The sequence below is a fragment of the Heliangelus exortis genome, chromosome 2, assembly GCF_036169615.1.
Source record: "Heliangelus exortis chromosome 2, bHelExo1.hap1, whole genome shotgun sequence".
NCBI lineage: Eukaryota > Metazoa > Chordata > Aves > Apodiformes > Trochilidae > Heliangelus > Heliangelus exortis.
Genome location: NC_092423.1, coordinates 139,581,893 through 139,603,676, shown reverse-complemented (window position 1 = coordinate 139,603,676; position 21,784 = coordinate 139,581,893). Strand labels below are relative to the sequence as shown.

The 21,784-nt window shown below is 42.3% G+C and overlaps 1 protein-coding gene across 2 annotated transcripts in view; it reads right to left on the bottom strand.

The window, feature by feature from the left end:
* The window catches only part of RNF139 (ring finger protein 139), a 26,014-nt gene extending 4,230 nt beyond the window's left edge, over nucleotides 1–21,784 (bottom strand). The window contains exons 1-4 of one of the 2 annotated variants that reach the window (XM_071738360.1): nucleotides 21,626–21,784; nucleotides 20,248–20,314; nucleotides 17,997–18,183; nucleotides 12,897–13,007 (exon numbers count right to left, since the gene is read on the bottom strand). Coding sequence is in view for 1 of the 2 variants with exons in the window: in XM_071738359.1 (XP_071594460.1) it covers nucleotides 3,094–3,274 (181 nt within the window). In the remaining variant the exon portion in view is untranslated. Of the gene's footprint in view, nucleotides 1–3,093; nucleotides 3,511–12,896; nucleotides 13,008–17,996; nucleotides 18,184–20,247; nucleotides 20,315–21,625 lie in introns of those variants that run through there. The other variant, XM_071738359.1, reaches the window with a different exon arrangement.

The following is a 21,784-nucleotide window of genomic DNA, read 5'->3' as shown; positions in this document are numbered from 1 at the left end:
GTACTAAAACTACTGACATCACAAGTAATCCTCTTTCTACAAGGACAGCATCAGTCATTTCTAACAATTGTAGTCTAGATTGTTCCAAATCCTCCATAAACAAGTGTTTTTTAAAAAATGTATTATTTTAAGCCATGGTATCTTGTCAGTACTGTTGCCAGCTGCTTGTGTTAAAAAAAAAATTCCACAAAAGCTAGAAGCAACTTCCCACCCCCTCTCAAAACAAACAAAACCAACCCCAAACGAACTAAACAAAAAACCAAACACCCTAGAGGACTGATTAAGACAGGAGAGGATCAACATTAACCAACAGCAAAAAACAAACTACAAAAAAAGAAGTTACTAATGTGCCCCTTCAGTGTTCCTTGCCAGCATCATTCACTGATATGAAAACATTTTCCTTAACTAATCATTAACTTAGTAACCTTGCAAAGTGGACTAAGGAAGCCTCAGTTTCAGAAAGTGCCTTGTATTGTAGCTTGGTTCTTCTGTGAAAAGCTGAATATTTGCTACATACTGCACTTTTTAAAAACAAGCTTGACACTTTCATCCCTTTTCATGCATACCATCATAAACACCTATGGGACAGCCAACACTCCTGACAAGTTTGCATCCTCTGAAGTTACAGAAAAGGCTCACATACCTTTACGTGAGTATTTATGTAACTGCATTTAACACTCAGCAGGCTGCTCTGAAACAGGACAGTGAACAAAACCTGTTTTTCTCCCTTGCAGTAAGAGGCCTCTTATTTCGATACTACCGGTCATCCCAAAACACTGACATTTCACATGCAGGACACAGCCCTAAAAACAGGACTACAATGAGTCAACAGAAATCCTAGACCTACTGGTTCCTCTGAAGAGGGACCTGTAAAAGGCAAAGCGTTTCTGTCAGCACTTGTGTGAAAAAAAATCTAGACCTCCTCAACCCCCCCCACCAAAGGCACCTCCAAAGACCACAAAGGTAACTCCAGTCGTGGAAGGGGAGCCGAGCACTCGCCTGCCCCAATTCCATCCATGTCCTTCAGTCCATCTTGCCATGACAAGACTTCCCCTGCCCTACAAGGTGTTCACCAAACAGTAACTCTTTTCTCCATTCCCCTCTGGTAGGAAATGGTTCAGTTCCTCCTCTGAGATTTGTGTTTCTGTAGTGCGGCTTCTCTTTCCTGTTCCTGTCTATGCCACCCATCACCAACTGTCTCCACGATGGCCTCCAAGCACAGCATTTCATCAAACCACATACATTTACTTTTAAATATGCCTCCCTCTCATCTTTCCTTTGACTCCTGCAATTTGTCAGTATCTGTATAGTGGTGCACTACTTAGTATTGGACTTCCAGTCAGTTGCAGGGTTTAATTACCTTTACACAGAAGCATTTTAGTCATGTAGAACTGCCAAATTATTTTTTCCCCAGCCATTCTACTTGTTTACACATCTTTCTACAGACTACAGAATTTATAGTAACCCTCCCAAAATCAGTGGCCTTGTTGAGGCAAGACTACTTGTCTGAATTAAAGTTTCACACTACTGGGGGAAAGTAGTTCTGCTGGAACCCAGATGCATAAAAAGAACCCTTGCAAAGGCATGATAGGTAAACAGTGCTGTAGACAAAGCAACACAAGTCAAAAAGATTAAAGAAAATTTGCATTCCAGTTGTAGAACTTGGTTCCCTACTGTGTACAATGCTACGTACTTGAATAGAAAAGGGCTGGAAGAATCACACTGAGGTATCCTGCAGTAAAACTTCTAAAAACATACAGATCTGTATTAGCACTCTTGAAGAACTGTACTCCCAGAATATTTCATAACTGTTCAGTAACACTCCCAAAAGCTATATAATCTCTCCAGAATGACAATCTTTCTCTCTAGAGGACGAGTTGTGTGTTTATCCTATATTTAATACAAGCCTTTACTTTTTCCCCTCCACTTCTCACCTTCTGCAATGTGTAACCACCACACTTCTCGGTCTCTATCTTTCCTTTTAATCTCTCTTCAGCTTCCTACCCCCAAGGGCACATCACCTATTTCCTAGTTTTTCTACTAAAAGCATAGAACAAAACTAAAACCCCAACATGACACGGGCCTACAAAAAAACCTCCTGCCGTACTTGGAATTCTTCTTTCCTTCCTGCCTCAAGATTGCCAGCTCCAGGGTATGATACAAGATGCTGCAACCCCCATACAGCAGTCAGCAGAATGGGGCTCCAGCCTAGACAACGCTACATACGCACCAAAGATTACAAGTAATCCTGGAAATAGTAACACCTAGTTACAACTTGTGATTTCCAACCTTCATCCCAGCGAGATAAAAAAGGCTCAAAAATAACCATCACCAAGTTTCAAGAGACTTCACTTTCATTTAGGAACCAAATGTCCCGATCTTTCTGAAATGCTGTTCCTAAAATAAGAACTTAACAGCGTAATTCAGAAAGACATCGTACTCGCCAAAGTGCTTTTATAAGAACTATAAAATCATTCACAGCCGCCAATGCTTTCCGCCGAGGAAGGGGCTCGCACATGGCGAGCAGCGCCCACCCGGCCACGCCGCGGCCTCGGCCACCGCCACGCCCGGTGCGGGCCCGGGGCTGTGCTGGGGCGGCTGCCTGCGGCCCCGGGAAGCGGGAGGAGCCCCCGCGGCGAGAGCCGGGAGTCAGGGGACAGAGAGGGAGGCCTAGGGAGTAAAGCGCCCACGGAGCACAGGGGGAAGCACAGCGGCTTGTGAGGGGAGAGAGGACAGAGGAGAGAGGGAAGTAGCTCGGCGGGGACTCGGGTAGCGGAGGAGCCTGGGACTGCAGGGAAGAAGCGGCAGGAAGGGTCAGAGACAGGGGAGGGCAGGGGAGCAGAGACAAGGCCGCGGCAGCAGCCGGCAGCGGGGCACTGGGCTGAAGGGACGGGGCTGGAGAGGCGGCGGCGGTGCCCTGCCTGCGGCTGTAAACAAGCCCAGCGGGACACAGAGCGGCCAGGAGGGGCCCCGGCCCAGGCCTCAGCCCCGGCCCGGCGGGAACGCCGACCCCCCAGCGACCGACCGGCAGCGAAGGGCGGAGCTGCGCGGCGGGCGGGGAAGGACGGCGGGCGGGAGGGGAAGGTCTCTCACCCAGCAGCCGCAGCAGCACGCCCAGGAGCGCGGTGCCCAGGGAGCCCCCCGGCAGCGGGGACGAGTTGAAGATGGCGTCGATGAGGAACAAGCTGGGCACCCGCAGCGCGACCTCCAGCCCGGCCCGCAGCCGCGGGCCCAGCCGCAGCCACGGGAGCTGCGGAGGGCCCGGAGCCGCCATCCCCTGCGAGGGGGCAGCAGCAGCACACCTCAGGCGCCTCTTAACAAGCAGAGGAGGCCGATGTGGGATTGCGGCCACCGGGCTCGCTACCGCCCCGGCCCCGCCGCCCGGCCCGGCCTGGCCCCCCGCCGCGCCGCCTCCATGCTCCTCCGCGCTCCCTCGGCAGCTCCGGCCCCAGCCGGGCCGCGGGAGGGGGCGGGGCCGCGCACTGTGACGCCCGCACGGCCCCGCCCACTGCTCCCTTGCAGCGCGGGGGTGCGGGGGGCCGGGCCCTCCCCCGCGGCTCTCGGCTCAGGCATGGAGGGGCCGGGCAGTGCCAGAGCCCTGGGGCCGTCTGAGGGACGTCCCGCCCGGCTTGGCGCTGAGGCGAGCGCGGAGGCGGGGCCGCTTTCCCTCAGAGCCGGGGGAAGGAGCAGGGCCCGGACTGTGGCAGCGCTGCCAGCGCGGGGCCCGGCTTGCCAGGAAGCTTCACCTTTCCCCTCTGGCACCTCAGCAGCACCAAAATAAAGCACTGTCTGCTATTCCGTAAATGATAAGCACGGATTAATACCTCATTATGGAGTCACAGAATAGTTCTAGATGGAAAATGCCTTTAGGTAGATTTGAGTCCAACCATTAACCTCACTGCCGAGGTCCAGTGCTCAACCACGTCCCTCAGCACCACATCTGCACGGCTCTTAAAACACCTCCAGGGATGGCGATTCAGCCGCCTCCCTGGGCAGCCCCTTCCAGTGTTTGATAAAACGCGGCTTAGATCACAAGGAGCCCTTTCACATCACCCGAGTTATTCATCCCGTTCGGCAGTCCCAGCCCAGCTGGGAGATGTGGGGTTTGTTGCCGGGTTGGTTCCTCTCGGCCCAGGAGGAATCTGTCACTCACCCCACAAGCCCTGTGCCCCGCATTCTTTGTTCACCGCCTTGCTCCATGCGGATGGCAGGAGCACAAAGGTAATAGTTTCCCGGCTGTTAACGAGTAGTTCACCTTGAAGAAATAATGAGCTTTTAATAAGGGGAGGGCTATGCAGAATTTCCTGTTCGTGTGTGATGCAAAAGCCCTGTCTTGATGCATAACCATAGACCAAGATCATATGGAAAAAAAAAAAAAGCCTTTTCCTTTGAAATTCCATTTCCTTTCTCATTCTGCCACAGATGCAGGGACGAGCTTTTGGAAACTCCAAGCTTACTTGATTTTCAAACAAAACAAAAAGATTAAAAAAATAGATTAATTGTGAATGTGTAATCAATGTTAGACCAACTGAAATAGGGACACTTCCCACCCCATCTCTTGTGCTAATTAAAAACCAGTTTCAGGCCACAGCTGCAATCAGCTGCCAGGCTGCAATTTCCTGGCACTGCCTGGCTCCAGTTCCACCTGCCATAGCTCAGCCTTTTCCTGAGCCCAACCAGTTCATGGCTTAAGCCTTTGGAAGTCTTTCTATTGTTTTCAAAGAATTTTGGATCAGACAACAACACGATTGCACAGGAACTTTCCTAAGCAATGCCCTACACTAACAAAGCCAGAAATGTTGCCAGATTGCTAAAGGATTGTATTACAAAATCCATGGACATGGACAAAGTGCATGTTTTAATCACATGCTGAAAGGCCTAACTCTGACCTAGTAAGTGTCAACACTACAAATAATAAAGCTCTGAGTTTAAAATGTGAAAAGTTATTTTACTTAGATCTGACGATGGCTGAATCACAGTGAATGGCTGAATAATTTCAGCCCTCAACTAAGTTTAAAGCCTCTGACAATAAATAGAAGTATTTTATATGAAATGAAAAGCCAGGTAAATCAAGCAGATCTGAGAGAACTGAAATTTCTCAATAATCCACATGAAACTATTAATTTACATAAGGTGTAATCTTAAGAAATCAACAACTTAAAACACCATTTATGGAAATGGGATTCCCTTTCCAACTTCATTTAACATCCTCATCAGTAAAGAGGATGTAAATCTATGTTTCCAATACAGACTTCAGGATCAGAGGCAATGCTGTAGAACATACTGCTTTAAGAAGATGTGGATTAGATGAATCCATACGGTAGATTTTAAGGTTTAAAGACAAGCATTTACAAGCATATTTTACAGACATTATTTAGGCATGTAAGTACAGTCATGGATATCTGCACATTAGATGGTGCATAAATGGCTCCGGGTTGCAAGCATTCCAGAAATCCTAGGATTAGTAAAGTGTATCAGATCAAATTAATACATTTTTTTACACACATTCTTCAGCAAACATGTTGCAGTGTTTAAGATTCCTGCTTTTCAGTTAAGGTCAATTAAAAAAAAACACCATCTGAACTTGATAATCATCCGTACAATATGTAGGAAGATGACACCTACTGGGTATTTTTAATTTTGCAATTTGCACTGCACAGTTTCCAAAGTGGAATAATAAAATTAAACTTTGCTACACAAACATAACTCTACTGACTTCAGTTCAGTTATGTACAGAAATTCAGGAAAATGCATCAAATTATTTCTAGGGCTAAATGCAGTCGCAACTTCTTTGTAAACTTGGGGATTAAATTCTATTCTAAGTAAATTAATAATAACACTCCTATTAGAAAAGTTTTCTTAGCTGGGGACTTCTGCAATTTCTTTTTCCTAAACTAACATACAAATTAAGTAGAAAGCTTCTTTATTTGCCTATGTAGATGAACTGTTAAGGGCAGACAGACCTGAGTTCCAAGGTGAAGGTTGTTCTCTGTATCCTTGTGGCTGTGTGTACTGGATAAATGTGTCAAGTGTCAGACCAACACCCCCTGACAAGGCACCAAAGAACATGCCCTAGGGAGTTGTTTCATAATAAATAAGAACTTTACACTTGAAAATTATTTCCAAATAGTTAAATAGAACTCCTTATATCACTCTTTGAATCAGAAAGTCACAGATGAATTTATTTCAGTACCAAATGTAAGTCACTTTCCAGTGATGTCTTATGTGGCATGTGGCAGATGGTTGGGATTCTACTCCCAACCATGTTGAAATTATTTTTGTGGGTTTTTTTACACCTCACAGTGGTCAAAATTAATATAATTTAAACCCAATGGTTTCCTTGCAGCCCAGGTGTGTGAGGAGCACGTACTGAAGTGACTGGATGTACAGCAATCTTTAGTGTTGTATTGAGCCCATATATATCTATATCTATACCAGTCTGCAGAGGCCATGTTCAGGGTGTTTGCACATGTGTAATGGCCACATCCTGGCCCACATTTTGACAAAAATCTTATAGCAAAATTGCTTAAGTGTTCTCATGAGCCCTGCAAGCCAGAGGCTTAACTGGATTAATGCCAATGCCTACACCAGATACTAAAACAGATCAGATTTTTTTCAAGGAAAAGAATAAAAGTGTTTTTCTAATTACAAGATCCTGAGAAGCTTTAACGACACAGTATACCTTTGCCTTGATGTAACACAAATAAATTTAGCCTGACACAAGAACAACAACATTTGTAAGAACTTGTTGGCTGCTAAGGAATACAATGCAAAATATGCATGGCAAGAATTAATTTTAGTTTGCAATGATTGTAGCAATCCATTAACTATTTCCAAATCTAATTTCTCCTTCCCAGATACCTTTTGAGATAAATTACCCAATACCATTTTGCATTCCCTATGTAGGAATAAAGCTCTGTACAGTGTATCTTTCACTTAGCCATAACAGCTTTTCCATTACAGTCAGTAAGGACATTTATATTTTGGATTGAAAAAAACCAAAACCACACCAAGGATCATGAAAGGAGCCAAAAGCACGTAATTTTCATCTTCTACAGTGATATTTTAGCATAAAACAGAGCAGCATATCTGCATTATTTAAAAGCCAAATATCAATGTTTTATTAAGGCAGGTTTTGGGGGATTCAGCATGTGGGTGACACCCAGCTGTGCTGCCCTGAAGCTGCTCCTTACCCCCTGCAGGGGACACTTTGTGTCATCCCTGAGCACCCCTCGGGGTTTTGTCAGTGTGTGCAGAAGGAATTGCTGGATAATGCAGGTGGGTGCCTCGGCCTTCCTGCATCTGACTTGTTCTGCAGTTTGCTAGAGATCGATTTTGTTTGTGGTCCTTGCAGAATATTTAAAGACTGAGGGATTGCTATTGAAGGTGCAATGGAAATGACCTACACTCATGCCTGTTTAATACTATAATTAAAGACACCAGTAGTCTTTACACAAGAACAGTTTGCAACTGTGTCTTCTTCTGAAAAGAAGAGCACATCAAGATAATATTTGAAAAGCTAAGTTAAAACTTGTGAATATTGTTAATGACATAGGGCCTGTTCAATACATTAAGAATTTCCCCATAAAAATTAACATGCTTAAGCTTAGCTATTGTATTAGATTTTATTCCTCCTCTTACAGCTAAATGCCATGGGCTTACATGTTACGCACAACAAACACTGGACCAAAAAAAAATTATTTTAATTTCATGTCTATGTCAAGTGCCAATGTTGGCTGCATGAGTGCTCATTCTGAGAGAACTCCATGAAGGATGGCATTTTTATGCTTGTTTGAAGAGAATGCTCACTTGGAAAGTTCAAAATGCCTGAGAGATTTTTCTGTCTTGACAAAGCACAGCATACACTGGAGAGTCAAAATGCAGGGATGAGTCTTGGGTCACCTCTGACCGGAGACAAGACTCACATGCATCATCTGCAAGAGAAAAATCTCTTGAGTTCTGTTATTTTCCCTATCTTCCTTTAATGGCAAACATCCTCATTCTCTTTAAATTAAAAAGATGATTGCAAATAAATGGTTTAGACCTTGTTGCTTATGGCTGTACAGTTTTCCATAAAACTGTCAGAGAACGAGCCTTTAAGTTTTGCCTTCTGAGAAAAAAGTCTGCAAAGAGAACAAATCATAGTAACAGTTGCTCACTGCCACATTGATCTCATTTCCTAACTATTACCAGCACACTTAGCAAGGAGATAAGAAAAGAAAGAGACATAGAATATGTGTGCAACTTTTTGTTGGTGTCTTCTGGCCACAGAGAGACCTGCTACCCCCCTGCCACCTTTTCTCTGTGAGGATGGCAGATGTGGATGCCAGGCAGAGCTCTGCTGCCCAGCTCCTGCCAGGAGGTACCACGCTTAGGTCATCACTCTCTTGGCTTTCTTGGCCCCAGTTCTCTGTGCTGGGCCCTTTGGGAAATACAGTACTTAAGATCAGTCCTCCCTGATCCTTCACCTACACTGGTTTTGTTATTGTTATTTTGTTTTCCAAACACTACACAGAGAAATGTCTGTCTTTTGTAACTCTCCACAAACGCACACTATGGCTCCCACTCCAGGGGTTTTCCCTCTTTTCCCAGGCTGTGAAAGACCTCGTTTAATGACTTAACTAAGCAAGCAGAAAGAAAAATGATTAAGGATCTTTTTTTTTTTACATCTTGATCACACCCTTTTTTAAAAGTCTCGCCAGGCCCCTCCCAATCCTGTTATTAATCCATGGCAGGAAAGGCAGAACACTTTATTACAAATCACATACACAGTAAAAACAACTCTAGAAGCTTAAAGTAGCAAAATATATTTAAAGTATTTCAGAGTGGATGCTAGAAATTCATACTAGGAACTGACATTCAATATTTCTCTGGATTTTAATACTAGTTTATATTCTGTAGATTGAATTGGCTATTAGTCCTTGTGAGTTTAATATTTGTTCACATAAAAATGGGTCTTTCCTTAAACAGACAGGAAACAGGAAGAATCTGACAGATGGTACAGCTCATTTTCCAAATGCCAGACAATGATTCAGAAAGGGTGGCATAACTGAGAGAAATAGACATGATTGTCATATTGTCAAATGATTATCATATTTTTTTATGAGGCCTCCTACAGTCAGCTGGAAGTAGCCTCTAGATCACACTCACTAGTACTGAATGTCCTGCTAGACAGCAAGTTATCCATGGAACACCAGTGTGCCCTTGTGGACAAGAAGGCCAATGGTATCCTGAGGTGCAGTAAGAACACTGAGTCCAGCAGATTGAGGGAGGTTCTTCTGCCCCTCTGCTCTGCCCTAGTGTGAGCATCCAGTTCTGGGCTCCCCTGTTCAAGAGGGACAGGGATTTACCTGAGAGAGCAAAATGGAGGGCTACATGGATGATTAAGGGGAGGGAACACTTGCCTCATGGAGAAAAGCTGAGAGACCTGGGGCTTTTTAGTCTGGAGATGAGAAGACTGAGAGGGGATCTAATTAATGTGTATAAATATATGAGGGCTGGGTGTCAAGAAGGAAGGGACGACCTCTTCTCACTTGTGCCTTATAATAGGATGAGGGGCAATGGATTCAAGATAGAGCACAGGAAGTTCTACTTCACCATGAGAAAAAAATTCTTTAAGGGTTACAAAGCCCTGGAACTGGCTGCCCAGAGACACTGTGAAGTATCCTTCTCTGGAGACTTTCAAGACCTGTCCGGATACATTTCTGAGTAACCTGCCCTAATTTTAGTCCTGCTCTGGAAGGGGGGTTGGACTCAATGATCTTCAGAGGTCCCTTCCAACCCCTGACATTCTGTGATTCTATGATTTTGTCTCAAGCACACAGAAGAGCAAACGCTGCCATCATAGCAGTTTCTCTGCCCTCGGCCATGCTTTGTGTTATACATCTGTAAATATAATAAATAAAATGTAGATCCAGTGCTATTTTTTAACCTCATAAATGAAACTTTTCCCTTTGAAAACACAAATTAAATTTAGCAGTGTAATATTAATTAGCAGTGTACACATAGAACCTTGCTCTATATGTTGTTTTGCATAGCTAGCAAAAATAACTATACACTACACGCAACTTTTTTCCCATTATGAGGTGATGCATGATGCATACAGTGAGCTGAACAGCTGAAAGGCAGCACCTGGCTTTTCTAATTCAATATATGCAAGGCAGAGGCATTGTAGAACTGTTTCTCTCAGATATTTAGCAATACCTGGAATACAACTGTAGAATCCCTGAGCTACAAAGTGAAGTAACAAAGAGCAAGGCAGGTTCCTTCAGCTCTGAATCACAGTGTTCATTTTACCATTTGTGCTACTTGTTTTGTGAAAGAGAAAAGTGGAGAGAATCAGAATTATGCTGGAAAGTAAGCATACCACACAAGAAATGTGGGCTTTTCCTATCCTCTAGAGAAAATCCCATCTGTGAAAACATTAATCTCCCTGTCATGACAGGTCTGAGCCTTTTCTGCCAGAGATGTCCTCTGATTCTCTGGAGCACTGAAACTATGTCCAAGGCTACCAAACATTCTTGAGGCTCTCACTGTAATTGCCACTGAGCTCAGTACAAACCCTAGGCAAAAAAATAGTTGTAGTGGAAAAGCTGGGTTTTCTGAAGTCACATGCAGAACAAACCTGCTTCCAGTTCCCCAGCCCTTTGCATATGCTATTCCAAATGGGAGTTATTTGCTCATCTATGGGCTACTAAGTTTAGCTAGTTCCTGAAAACTGGAAATGGTTCGTAGGCTCAAATTCTACTGCCAGTCACCAGTGAGACGACTTCTGGCTAGTGAACACCAGTTAGATAATATTAAACTAGTCAAAACCAATTGAAAGTGCCAGCTGCTCTGTATTGTAGCTCTTTTTTTAATTACTGAAGCACACTGGAAATAATTTTTTCTGTTTTTAGCTAAAATGACACATCTCAGGATGATTTTAGCCTTCAGAAGAGCTTATCTGGGAGATTTTGGTGAACAGAAAACATGTGAGGGACAAAAGTGGAGAGAATACAAATTATACTGAAAACTAGACCAGCCACAGCAGAAATCTTCCTGGAAGACCTGCCCAGTAAAGGAGGATACCAACATTACTTCCATGAGAAGTCTTCAGCAACGTGCTTGGTCAGCAGAAAGACAGGTCTGAGCATTAATTATGCATGAAGCTGGGTTGGAAGGACTGGTGTGATTTGGACTCTATGTAGCTAATATCGTGATGAGAGGATGGGAAGAAGGTGGTAATTTTGTCTGACAGGAAGCAGAGCATAAGTGATTTGCAGTACAGAGCGAAGAAGGTTTGGAGAAATGACCAGTCCAGCCTTTTGTCTTCCAAGGAAACCCTGACCTTAGAATAAACAGTGATAAATTTCACGGAACTGATGCAGAAAATCTAAACTTGTGTCTAGCAGCCTTTTGCCTGGACTGAAGTCAGCCCCACTTCCTCTGTCCATGCAGTGAATTAAGCTCATTTCAGCTCTTCAGTTTTATCACCATTTCAAGACACCTGGGGTAGGATTCCCCTCAGCTGACTGCTTTCTGGCAGCCTGTCTGTGTTAAGTGCCCTTCTTGAGAAATCAGACACTCACTGTATTAGAAGAAGGTCTTTGAAGAGGTAGAAATCTCCAGAGATGTCAGAAGAGACATCTTCTCATTGCCTGTCCAGGAAAGCTGGGTGGTTCCCAACCCTTCATTTGACTGAAGCTGTGTGAGGGAAGTGTTCCACTAAGGGACAAACAGCTCGGTCTCCATCAGTGACTTAAGAAGTGGTCTTGTAAATTTTGGGAGGGAGCTGAAACCAACCTGACTGACTTTTTACAAGCTTGTATAGGTGATTCCAGTTCCCACCCTATTTCTCTTCACTGCAAGTGATGTGAAGCACAGAATTTCCCTTTTATGAACCAGTTTTATGTTTTAATATTGCAGCATTAAAAATACAAAAATTTTTAGCAATTCAAGTAGTTACTTTTCCTATCAATATTATGTGCATTGTGATGTATAGTATGTGTCTGTATAATATGAATGTAAGATGCAGATTATAGGCATGTGTTATAAAGATGTATTGTGTAGTACATAAAATATTGAAAAGAAAATGCAGATCAGTGCCCTGTTGTGAAAACATCATCAGAGCCTTCCCCCACTTATCTCTCAGTTCATTAATACAGTGCAGTTTGTGAAGTTTTTTTGACTTTGATATGATTCCATTTCCCTATAGGATGGCTTTTTTCATAATTCTGCTCTTGTGTGTTAGTCATGGACTTTTAAGGGAGTATTTATGTACATGCAACCTCAAGTGATGTGTAACAGGCTGTGAAATATCAAACGGTAGTTCTTATACCTGAAATAACATATTCTTACATTCTTCAGAAAGAGATTCAGCCTTCTCTTGAAGATCAAGAAGGGCAAATAATTGTTTTCAGAATTTCAAGCTTGACTTGTAACCAAGGCTTCACTCCTTGAAGATTTCTAATGTGATATAAAACTCCAGTATTTGCTTTGATTAGAGCCACATCAAATACCTGCATGGACATCACATGAACTTTGTTCAGCTTCATGTTCCACTTCATGTTTTTTTAATAAATCTTAATGAAAACCGTAATTCCAGTTTTCATCAACACTGAGTTCCTACAAAAACCACATGAACGTGATTTCAATGTAAAATCAGTATAATAATGACTCATTTGGTTGAATGTCTCCTTTAGACTTGGGACAAAAGAAAATCTCAGGATAGCTGCAGGTGTGAAGATGCCAGGAAAAACTTGGGCAAATCCTTGTGAATCGAGACAGAGGAGTTGTGTGCACCCTGAAAGTTAAATACTGTGGTAGGGAATGTCACATCTCCAAACAAAATTTAATTTCAATCTGCTTGCTTTGTTGATTGCTTTAACAACTTGAAGAGCTCATTCTGTACAGACCTTTTCAAGAGCATCTCCAGCTCCCCCTCGGTGCTGTCTGGGCTGTCCAGAAGATGGCAGGCGTGTTCTGCGGGAGGAAGGGAAGTGTGCCAAGCAGAGAGGGTTCCGGTTCTGGCAAGAAAACAATTCAGAGTCAGAACTAGAAAACCGTTACCATTACTTTCATTATCCTTGTAATGATTAAACTGTAAAACAGCAGCCGGTAAGAAAACCTGCAATGATTTACAGCTGCAGATGTACTGGGGGAGAGAAGCAGCTCTCTGGGAAGAGCCCCTCTGACTCCACTGAGGAGGGATGAGCTCTGAGTGATGCAACACGGTGCCAGCCTTGCCCCTCTGCTGCCTCGCATTTAGTGCCTGCAGCCCTGAAAAAGCCACAGAAGGATCCCGCACAATAAGATTACAAATACTACCAACATCTCCTCTCAGCTCTGGGCTTTCTGATCCAGCATCCCCTCACCACTGGCAGGTTGTATCTTTTATTGCCTTATGAAATTATGGTGAATTACAGTCTGCTGTTAATTCTTTGCTTTGCTCTGTTTCTATTTCCTTCTTTCTTTTTGTAACTTCAGCACGGGGAGGGGCAAGGACAAGCATGCAATAGGTTTAGATACTGCCTTCCCCCCTGTATTTTAGATACTGACACTTTCCCCTCTCCGTTGTTGAAGAACAGCAATTTCTCAATCCTTTCCAGAACTGCAAGTAGTCCTTTTAGTTCCTTAAAAGTAGAATTATGCCTACATTCCACTATTGGTGACTGGATAATGCTCACTTTTGAGCTGGCTAGAAGTGCAAACCAAGGAAAACAAGGTACTTGCTTCATAGTAGGGGCTGAACATTCAGTTTCCACAAAGTTGTTGTTCACTGACCTGGCATCTCCCAGAGTGGACATTTTCCACAGAGAAGACAAAGCTGAAGAGATGCACATACCACTTAGAGAAAAAAAATGTCATGATCCTCATAATGTCTCTGAACTTACAGGAGATCATGTCATAGTTAGGGACCAGAGCTGCAAGAAGTGTGACTTTCTTGACCAAGGAGTTGTACTGAAACTTTAAGATACTCCACTTTATTAGGGAGCTGAATTGCTGTCAGTAATTTTCATTTGAAGGCTTCAGCTCTCAGATATCCTGGGCACAGGTCACTGGTTTCCTCAAAGGTCAGGACAGTGGTCTTGAGTGTTATTATGTTTAGTAATGGCAACTGGCACTGGGAGCAAAGGATAGGGTTGTGAAGCTATGGGGTAATATTACAAAGACCTTTGTCAAAGCTTTGGAAGCCAGACACATTTTATCACTCTAATCTGGCTGAGATGTCATAGATGTGTGAATAACTAAAGCCCAGTCATTGTCCTCCAGGACAGAATGAGCCTCCAGTGTCAATGGCAATGCTGAGGGAGCTTTGTGAGAAGCTGCTACTAGTGAGGAATTTAAGAGTCGTAAATTAAGAATTTAATTATGGGGGTGCATTTGCAACAAGAAATTCAAAGGGTCAGTATGTTTCCCATTGCCACTGACTTTTTGGTGAGGCTGTGGGTTTTGTGCACACTAAGCCAGGGCAGTGCCCCTATACAATACTGCAGAAGTTGTGTGAGTACTGCCCAGGCTTGCATCAGAATCACCAGACCAGGTAGCCCTGGGCACTTATGGACCAAGCAGAGAATGGATCCCCTGCAGAAAGTTCTCAGGGTTGCCTGAAATACTAATACTATCCAAAATCTGCAGCCCACACAGTCAGTGGAGCTGAAGAGTGGGGAAGGATTTTTGGGAAAGAAGGTTGATAAAAACAAAACAGAATATACCATACCATAAAGAAGGGAAAAGTTTTTTTTCTCAAGCATTTTTCTTGTGGCTAAGACTTGATTTCCATATGCATTTTCTGAGCAGCTGTAATTGTAATGAATAAGGAATGAAAGAAAAGCTTTAGGTGTTTCAGTGCTTAAAAGTGTATGTTGAAAGGGTGTAAGAATGATAGATGTTTTCCATCTATTGGAAAAAAAACTCAATCTTTTCAAGAAGTTTCAAATATTCCTGCAAATGTGCTATACCTGGGGTTGAGGAAGAAAACATGGCTCCCTCATCCTTATTATTTAATCTTAAAGATAAGATGCATTTCTTTTAGCTAAAAGCACTGCAATCTTCAAAACAAAAGATATCCATATACCAGATGAATATTTTTTTTAGGGAAAAATGTCCAGTGGTGATCACATCTTCTGCATTACCTTTAAGGGCAGGACAAAAGGAAGATGGCATAATATGCAGTAAAGAATTGTTCAACTAGGTACTACAGAAAGCTTTCCAGCAGCTCAGCACCAAATGAGCTTCCTGGTGAGTTGTGGAAATTCTCCCATTGATGGCTTTTGTAACAGCAGGTTAGAGAAATAGCTAAAAGGAATATTATTGATGCTTTTACCCTAGTATAGGAAGGGCATGGATAGTCATTATTAATTGCAAATAACCCAGCAGATTGAAATTTCTGATACTAGCAGATGGTGATGATTAGAATCAGAATTAATATAAATACTTATTTTAATAACTTGCATCAGTGTATTGACTGAACATTCATAATTAATATCTACATAGAAAATGGTGGGGGGTTTCTAGCATTTGTATTATACCACTGTGATCTGCTCTATTCTATTCCTACTCTATGCTATGCTGTGCCATTCCATTCTGTTCTGCTACACAACATTGTTTCACGGTGCATTGAACTGGAAAAAAATCTGAAAGAAAAAAATGTTTCAGTTCTACTGTCTGGGCATTTCCTTAGTGCAGCCCAGTGTTTCCACACAAGCCTCATGCCAACACTGCTTTTGAAGAAACATTCCCAGGACTGCAGCCTCTGTTTTCCCCAGATTAAAAAAAAAATGCAGATACCAACTATAGAAAATATATTTATCTGGTGTGACAGTTCTTACAAAAAGGTCTTTATCTGCACTGTTAGCAAAAAATATGCCATATTCTCCTTTCTGAAAGCCATATTCTTGGTCCCCACTCAGAATGTGATTAAACAGGATTCACTCAGTACTGCTCAGTGCTGTGAGAAACCTTTGCAAAGTTGCAAGGGATGATTCCAGAAGCAGCTCTAGATCCTGAATGCTCCCTCCTGCTGTTCCCAGGGTGCTCATAGTTCTGCTGTAGCAGTCATGCACTCTCTGAGCAACCATCTCTGAAATCCCTCCAAACAGGGGATGAAGTGGACTGCTCACACTGGCTTGGATCAGGGCAGCTGGGCCCACTTTCTTGATCAGTGGGAACTGATGAGTTCTGTCCTGCTGGGGAAATGCATGGTCCCTTCTTTTATCTCCTGGCAACATGGGTCAGTGGCTTCCATTTATTCCAGTGAAGCAGAGTATGGACTGAGCATTCTTTTCTCCCCTAGATCAGTTGCCTGATTTGGGTTATTACTTCAACACATGATTGCAGCTGCTGCCCTGAGGAAGAGGATGGGACTGTGCACAAGAAGCAGAGGTAAGGAAGGATCCACCACATCAAGCAGTAATGGGCATCCTTTGAAAACATGATTATACTGTTTTTCATCATCTGTGTACCAAAAACTTGCAGTTCAAATATGATAAATATTGTTACTATAGATGCTAACACATTCAATAAATTTCCCACTATCTTTGTTATTCCTGGCAACACATCTATAGAGTAAAATGAAAATAACATAAAGTGGTCATAAAGGGAAGAAGAATATGTGATTTTTTTGGTAGTTTATTTACTTATAATAAACAAAATATTCTGCAGCAGCAGCTGAAGCAGTAAAAGCTAAAGCATTTTAGAAAATTAATTAGAAGGAATATTTATTGGAGTCAGAATTGGACTTTTTAACAAAAGCAATATATTGAAATTATTAAAAACTAAACTACAACCCCCCTGTAGTGCCTTTTGGTGAGGTTCTTTACAGGAAAATAACAGTGTTATGTGGTCTGAAGGGCTCAGACTCTTAACCACTCATGTGTTGGTCATCATGAGGAGGGGGAGAAAGTCATGGGAAGAGCCTGGATATATTACACCTCGGAGTAATGCATGTGACTATCAAGGACCAAGTGCCCCATCTGATGATTATTCTCTCTCTTTGCAGCATATTTGTGTAGCACTTTGTTTGCTTTTTTTGTTTTGTTTTGTTTTTTGTTTCAGGAGCCTGTTTTAAAATAAAAGCTGTTGCGACTGGAATACTTTTCTTCTTGTGTTGCAAGATAACATTTGTAAGAATTATAGATGTGCCACTAAAAATTATTCATAGGCATGTGCATGTGAACTTTGCATACTGCAAAGCCAAATTAATCTCTTGAAAGTACAACGTAATTGTAGCCATTGCCTGATGTCTGCTTTACAGGGACCACCTGCAGTGTTGGTATTGTTTCATCTTTGTTCAGCATTCTTAGAGCCATTTTTAACCACCTATTCCTTTTCCTGCCAAGTTATGTTGCCAAATTAAATAAATATTTGATTTCTGTCAAGCTTTTTGTCTCAGCAACCAGCACAATATACTGGTCTTACCTTTTCTTCTTTCAGATTTTCTATACTGGAATAACATGTAGATGTTATATAATGGAATAACCAAATCATCAGCTACTTTACTACTGTTGAACTCAGTGACATTAAGGAAACCATCTGAGTCCATGACAAGAGGGTAAAGTTTCTACAGAACTGGCATAATTTCTGTTTAATGACAGAGAATCAAGCAGAGGTGCCTAAACCTAAATGTTTTTCTTCAACATTGAAGAGCAAATAAGAACAACTACCATTTAAGTTGCTTTTCTACCTCTGTAAGAGCAAGCATTTCATGATGCTTTCAATTTGTTTACAATTTCTGTTCTAGTAACACTGTGGCATGCACTGCATGGTCTGCAAACAGGGCGCTTTCAGTCCATTTCAGATGGAAGCTGCCTGTGGGTGATTTCACCTCAGTCAGTGGCAGTTCAGACATGGACTGAACTGAGGGGTAGAATTTACAGGTCTAGTATTTGAAAAGTTCATTATAAAGTCTGGACTTTTTGTCTCTGAACACAGTGCCTTAAACATTATAGTGACAGGTGCCAAGCATTATTCAGGTGAGACAAAAATATTTGCCCAAGAGAAGCTGATTTTCTTACCTGTGGTAGTTCTGAGCCTTCAATGATCGTGATCTCTGAGGGAAACATCCCAGCTTTCAACAGATTCCTTGATTTTCTGATAAATCTCCTGCTATAAGCCCTCCTTCTCCTGTTGTGTTCTTCACTTTGCCATCCATCACTGACCTCCATCCTGGTCATCCCTGTGGTCCCTATTGAATCTTGACAGCTTTTTGAAAAGAAGGAATAAAAAATATTTGTGTATTATAACTATATATAATTATCAGATTTGAAAGCATTTTCTTTTGCAGCTCCCCTATTGTTCTGTGCTCTCCTTTTCCCATTGTACTTAATATAATTGTACTTTTTAAAAGATACATAGTGTGTAAAGCATCTTTTTGTAAAATCCAATACGTGCATTGTGAGCTGCCTGACAGTTGTACCTGTCAGTGGAACAGGGAAACTGCAGATCATAAAAACCTACACTGGATAAAACTGTTAACCAATAACCCATATAGAATGTTCCTCGCTAGGGCTAGGGGAGTTAAAACAACATGAGTTGATTATGCTAATTTTCTTCATCTCTTAATGGATTTGATTGCTTCACTGAAGTTGAAATGAAAACACCCAGTGATTTATGTGGAGAGAGGTTTCACCCTTCATTCCCCCAAAAGAAATCTGCTTTATATGGCAAACAGATGTAGATGGCAAGTATTAATTTGTTCTTCTCAGCCAAGTGATTTGTGTGAGAGAATTCAGAACACAACAGAGAATGCCCTGTTACACAGAGCTGGTTTTGTCTAACCATCCACTCCTACAAAGTTTAAAACTCTTTTACTTTCAAGCATCAAATACCTGGCAACTCTTCACTATTATGTTAGAGAGGCAAAAGTGAATAATTTGCTCTCCTTGCCTCCACACAGGTTTTCATTCAGGCTGTTTTCAAACTCATTTAGTTTTCACATTATTTAAGTGATTAGCCATATAAGCCCTCTTGTTCTTACTTCTATGTCCCAGAATTCCGTGAGGTAAGTCCATTAAGTTCTGGTTCTGGGACACATTACCACCTCTGCTGCTACACACACAGAGAGAGGTGCTTGGAGCAGGGACTGGTTTGCTGTTTCCTAGATGTTCCCCACTTCCATGTGTGCTTAGAGACTATAAATAATGTAAGGAAATAAGATGAGCTGTAACCAGGAAGATAAAGAAAAGCTCCTTCCTTAGCTATCAGCTGCTTTTTACCATCCTCTTTAATCTTCACCTCTGTACAGCAGGAAGATCAGCTTAAGCAAGAGCTGGGAGCAAGGAGATTTTCAGGATTCATTTATCTGCTAATGGGCTCTTCAAAGGGATTGCTGGTTCTCTCCTAATCATTTTAGGGAGACACACTCCCAGAGCTGAGTGGAAGGTATAAAATCTTGGTCCCTTGAAGTAATGAGAATTTTGCAACTGAAGCAATTGGGGCAGGATTTTGTGTTACTGTCTCCTTCCATTCCTATCACCTGGTTTGTTTGCTGGAGCCAGTTCCAGGCTGGCAGGTATTTCTCAGCAAGGTGGTTTTCCTGGGGGAGGGCAAGAGGGTTGCAGCTGCAGCTTTGATACTTTCTAGTCAGATGTGGTTTCCATTTGATGTGAAGCTTCTGGAGCCCTCCTCCCCTTCTCCAGCCCTGCATGATGTCTGCACACAGATCTGAGTAATACCTCGCACCCATCCTCTCTGTTAACTCATCAGGTGCTGCAAAAACTGTGATGGCTGTGGATTGCTGACATGAGAGAAACCCAACTCCTACTGAGGCTTTACTTACTACTAAAACAAAGGCAGAGAACATGCAGAGTGGCTCCCAGCTGGCTGGGCTCTGAGGCTGCAAGCTGATGTCTCCAGCTGGTTATGGATGCAGATCCAGGCATAGTGCTCTGCAGGCTGGGAATACAAAGGCACCTGAGAGATCTGTCATCAGCTGTGTCTACACTGCCCTGCTAGATGGCTGCTGAAGAGAGAGGTGGTTGCACTCTCTGCAGTAGTTACCTTTACATATGCCCAACACAAGCCTCTGCATCTTTTTAGTCCTTGCCCAGTTCCTTGTTTGTCTACCACTGCAGGCTTGGGTTTGTCTCTGGAAGACCTCCCTGCCCCTGGTTCTCCACTGCCCACCCAGGAACAGACCAGAAGTTACTGTGTGCAGCAGCCCCAGGATCCTGCAGTGACTGAATGGAGCAGGTTGCTTTCCCTTCCCTGTAACATGCAGCTAACCTGAACTTACTGGGGTTAAAATTACTGCAGAGTATCACTCACCAGCTTCACCTGAGCCACAGATACTGTCCTCTCTAATGTAACATACTTAAGTTTCTCTGTTGCTTTGCTAGAAATAAGTAGAAAAACACTTTATTAGAAAGAATAAATTCTTCTGAAGTCTTGCATTTTAAGATTGCTTTTAAATCATTTGAGCCAGTAATATGATATCACTTATCTGGATGCTGGAGCTTTGTGACAGATAATAGAAGAAGAGATTTTGAGTGAACTCATTTTGTATGGGATATTTCTGTCAGTAAACAATTAGAAGCTCATTCCACAAATTTAGAATCTGTAAAACTGAATGTCTACAGCAAAGGCTGAGAAAACTGCTTTCTTCTTTTCCCATGAGGCTGTCCTAAAAACAAATAGGAACTAAGGGAAAATGTAACAGTCTAAGTTTCACATATAACAAAGAATTCCTCTTCTGATTTTGAATTCAGCTGAGGTGCTAATGAACCCTTCCATAACACAAAAAACTTAAGCCTTAACAACTGCATTTTAATGGGATCTTTCTAATTCTGATAAGGATCCACGAAAATGGTGGTGATGAGAGTCCAATGACAGAATATATTCCAGGGCAGGAAAAATGTAGAGAGCATCATGTTTTCATCAACCACACAGTACAAAAACTAAGTTTCCAAGTTCCATAATCAATAATCAAGTTTGCATGAAGGGACACTATTCCTTTCAGCCCATGGTGCACAGTAAAGTGATTATCTCAAAATTAAGAGTATTTGAAGACATTTAATGGTAAAGATTGTTGCAGGGACAAACTGAATCCGCAAGAAAAGGATGTATGGAGACCAAACCAGGATGTAGGTTAGGGGAACAAGAAGGAAAGAATATGCTGAACAATAATAAAGAAATTAGTGGAGCATATAGAACTTAAGCAGACTGACACTTTGAAAAATTATATCCAGGTGCAGGGAGTAGTTAAAACAAAAGATTAATAAATTAAGGGGGTACATTGATTGTTACTCACATGCACACTGATTGTTATTCGCACAATTTATGAAATTGTTTTTGTAACAAAAGGATGTGTAATTTGGCACATAAGCCTCATTGTAAAAAGGTATAAAAGTTGAACTGAAAGTGAGGGTCTTGGGAATCCTGACTTTGGACACTAGTCCTCAGGTTTCCCGGACCCCGAATAAAGCACCGCATAAACTAACACTCTGTTGGTTTGTGTCTTGACTACGGGCAACAAGATGGCATGAACCTTCACAGCAAAAAACATGACAGTAGGTTTCATTCCCCCTCACCATCTTCCATCCTCCAGAACTAGCAAAAATAACATGAAATGTCAAGCACAACATCAAAATAATTCAAGGGTGATTTGCTGTTTCAAAAATACTTATATTGACTTCTAATTTATTACCCATAGATGTGTCTGACTGACCATGCATGCAAGCCAGAAGGTGTTTCTAAATCCAGCTGTTTCTCTTGATGCTGCAGGCCAGAATTCTGAGTGGAGAGGGTGGACAGGGACAGGCTCTGGAGTACTGGTGAGGTTTCTTCTTTAAGATTCAAGAGCATC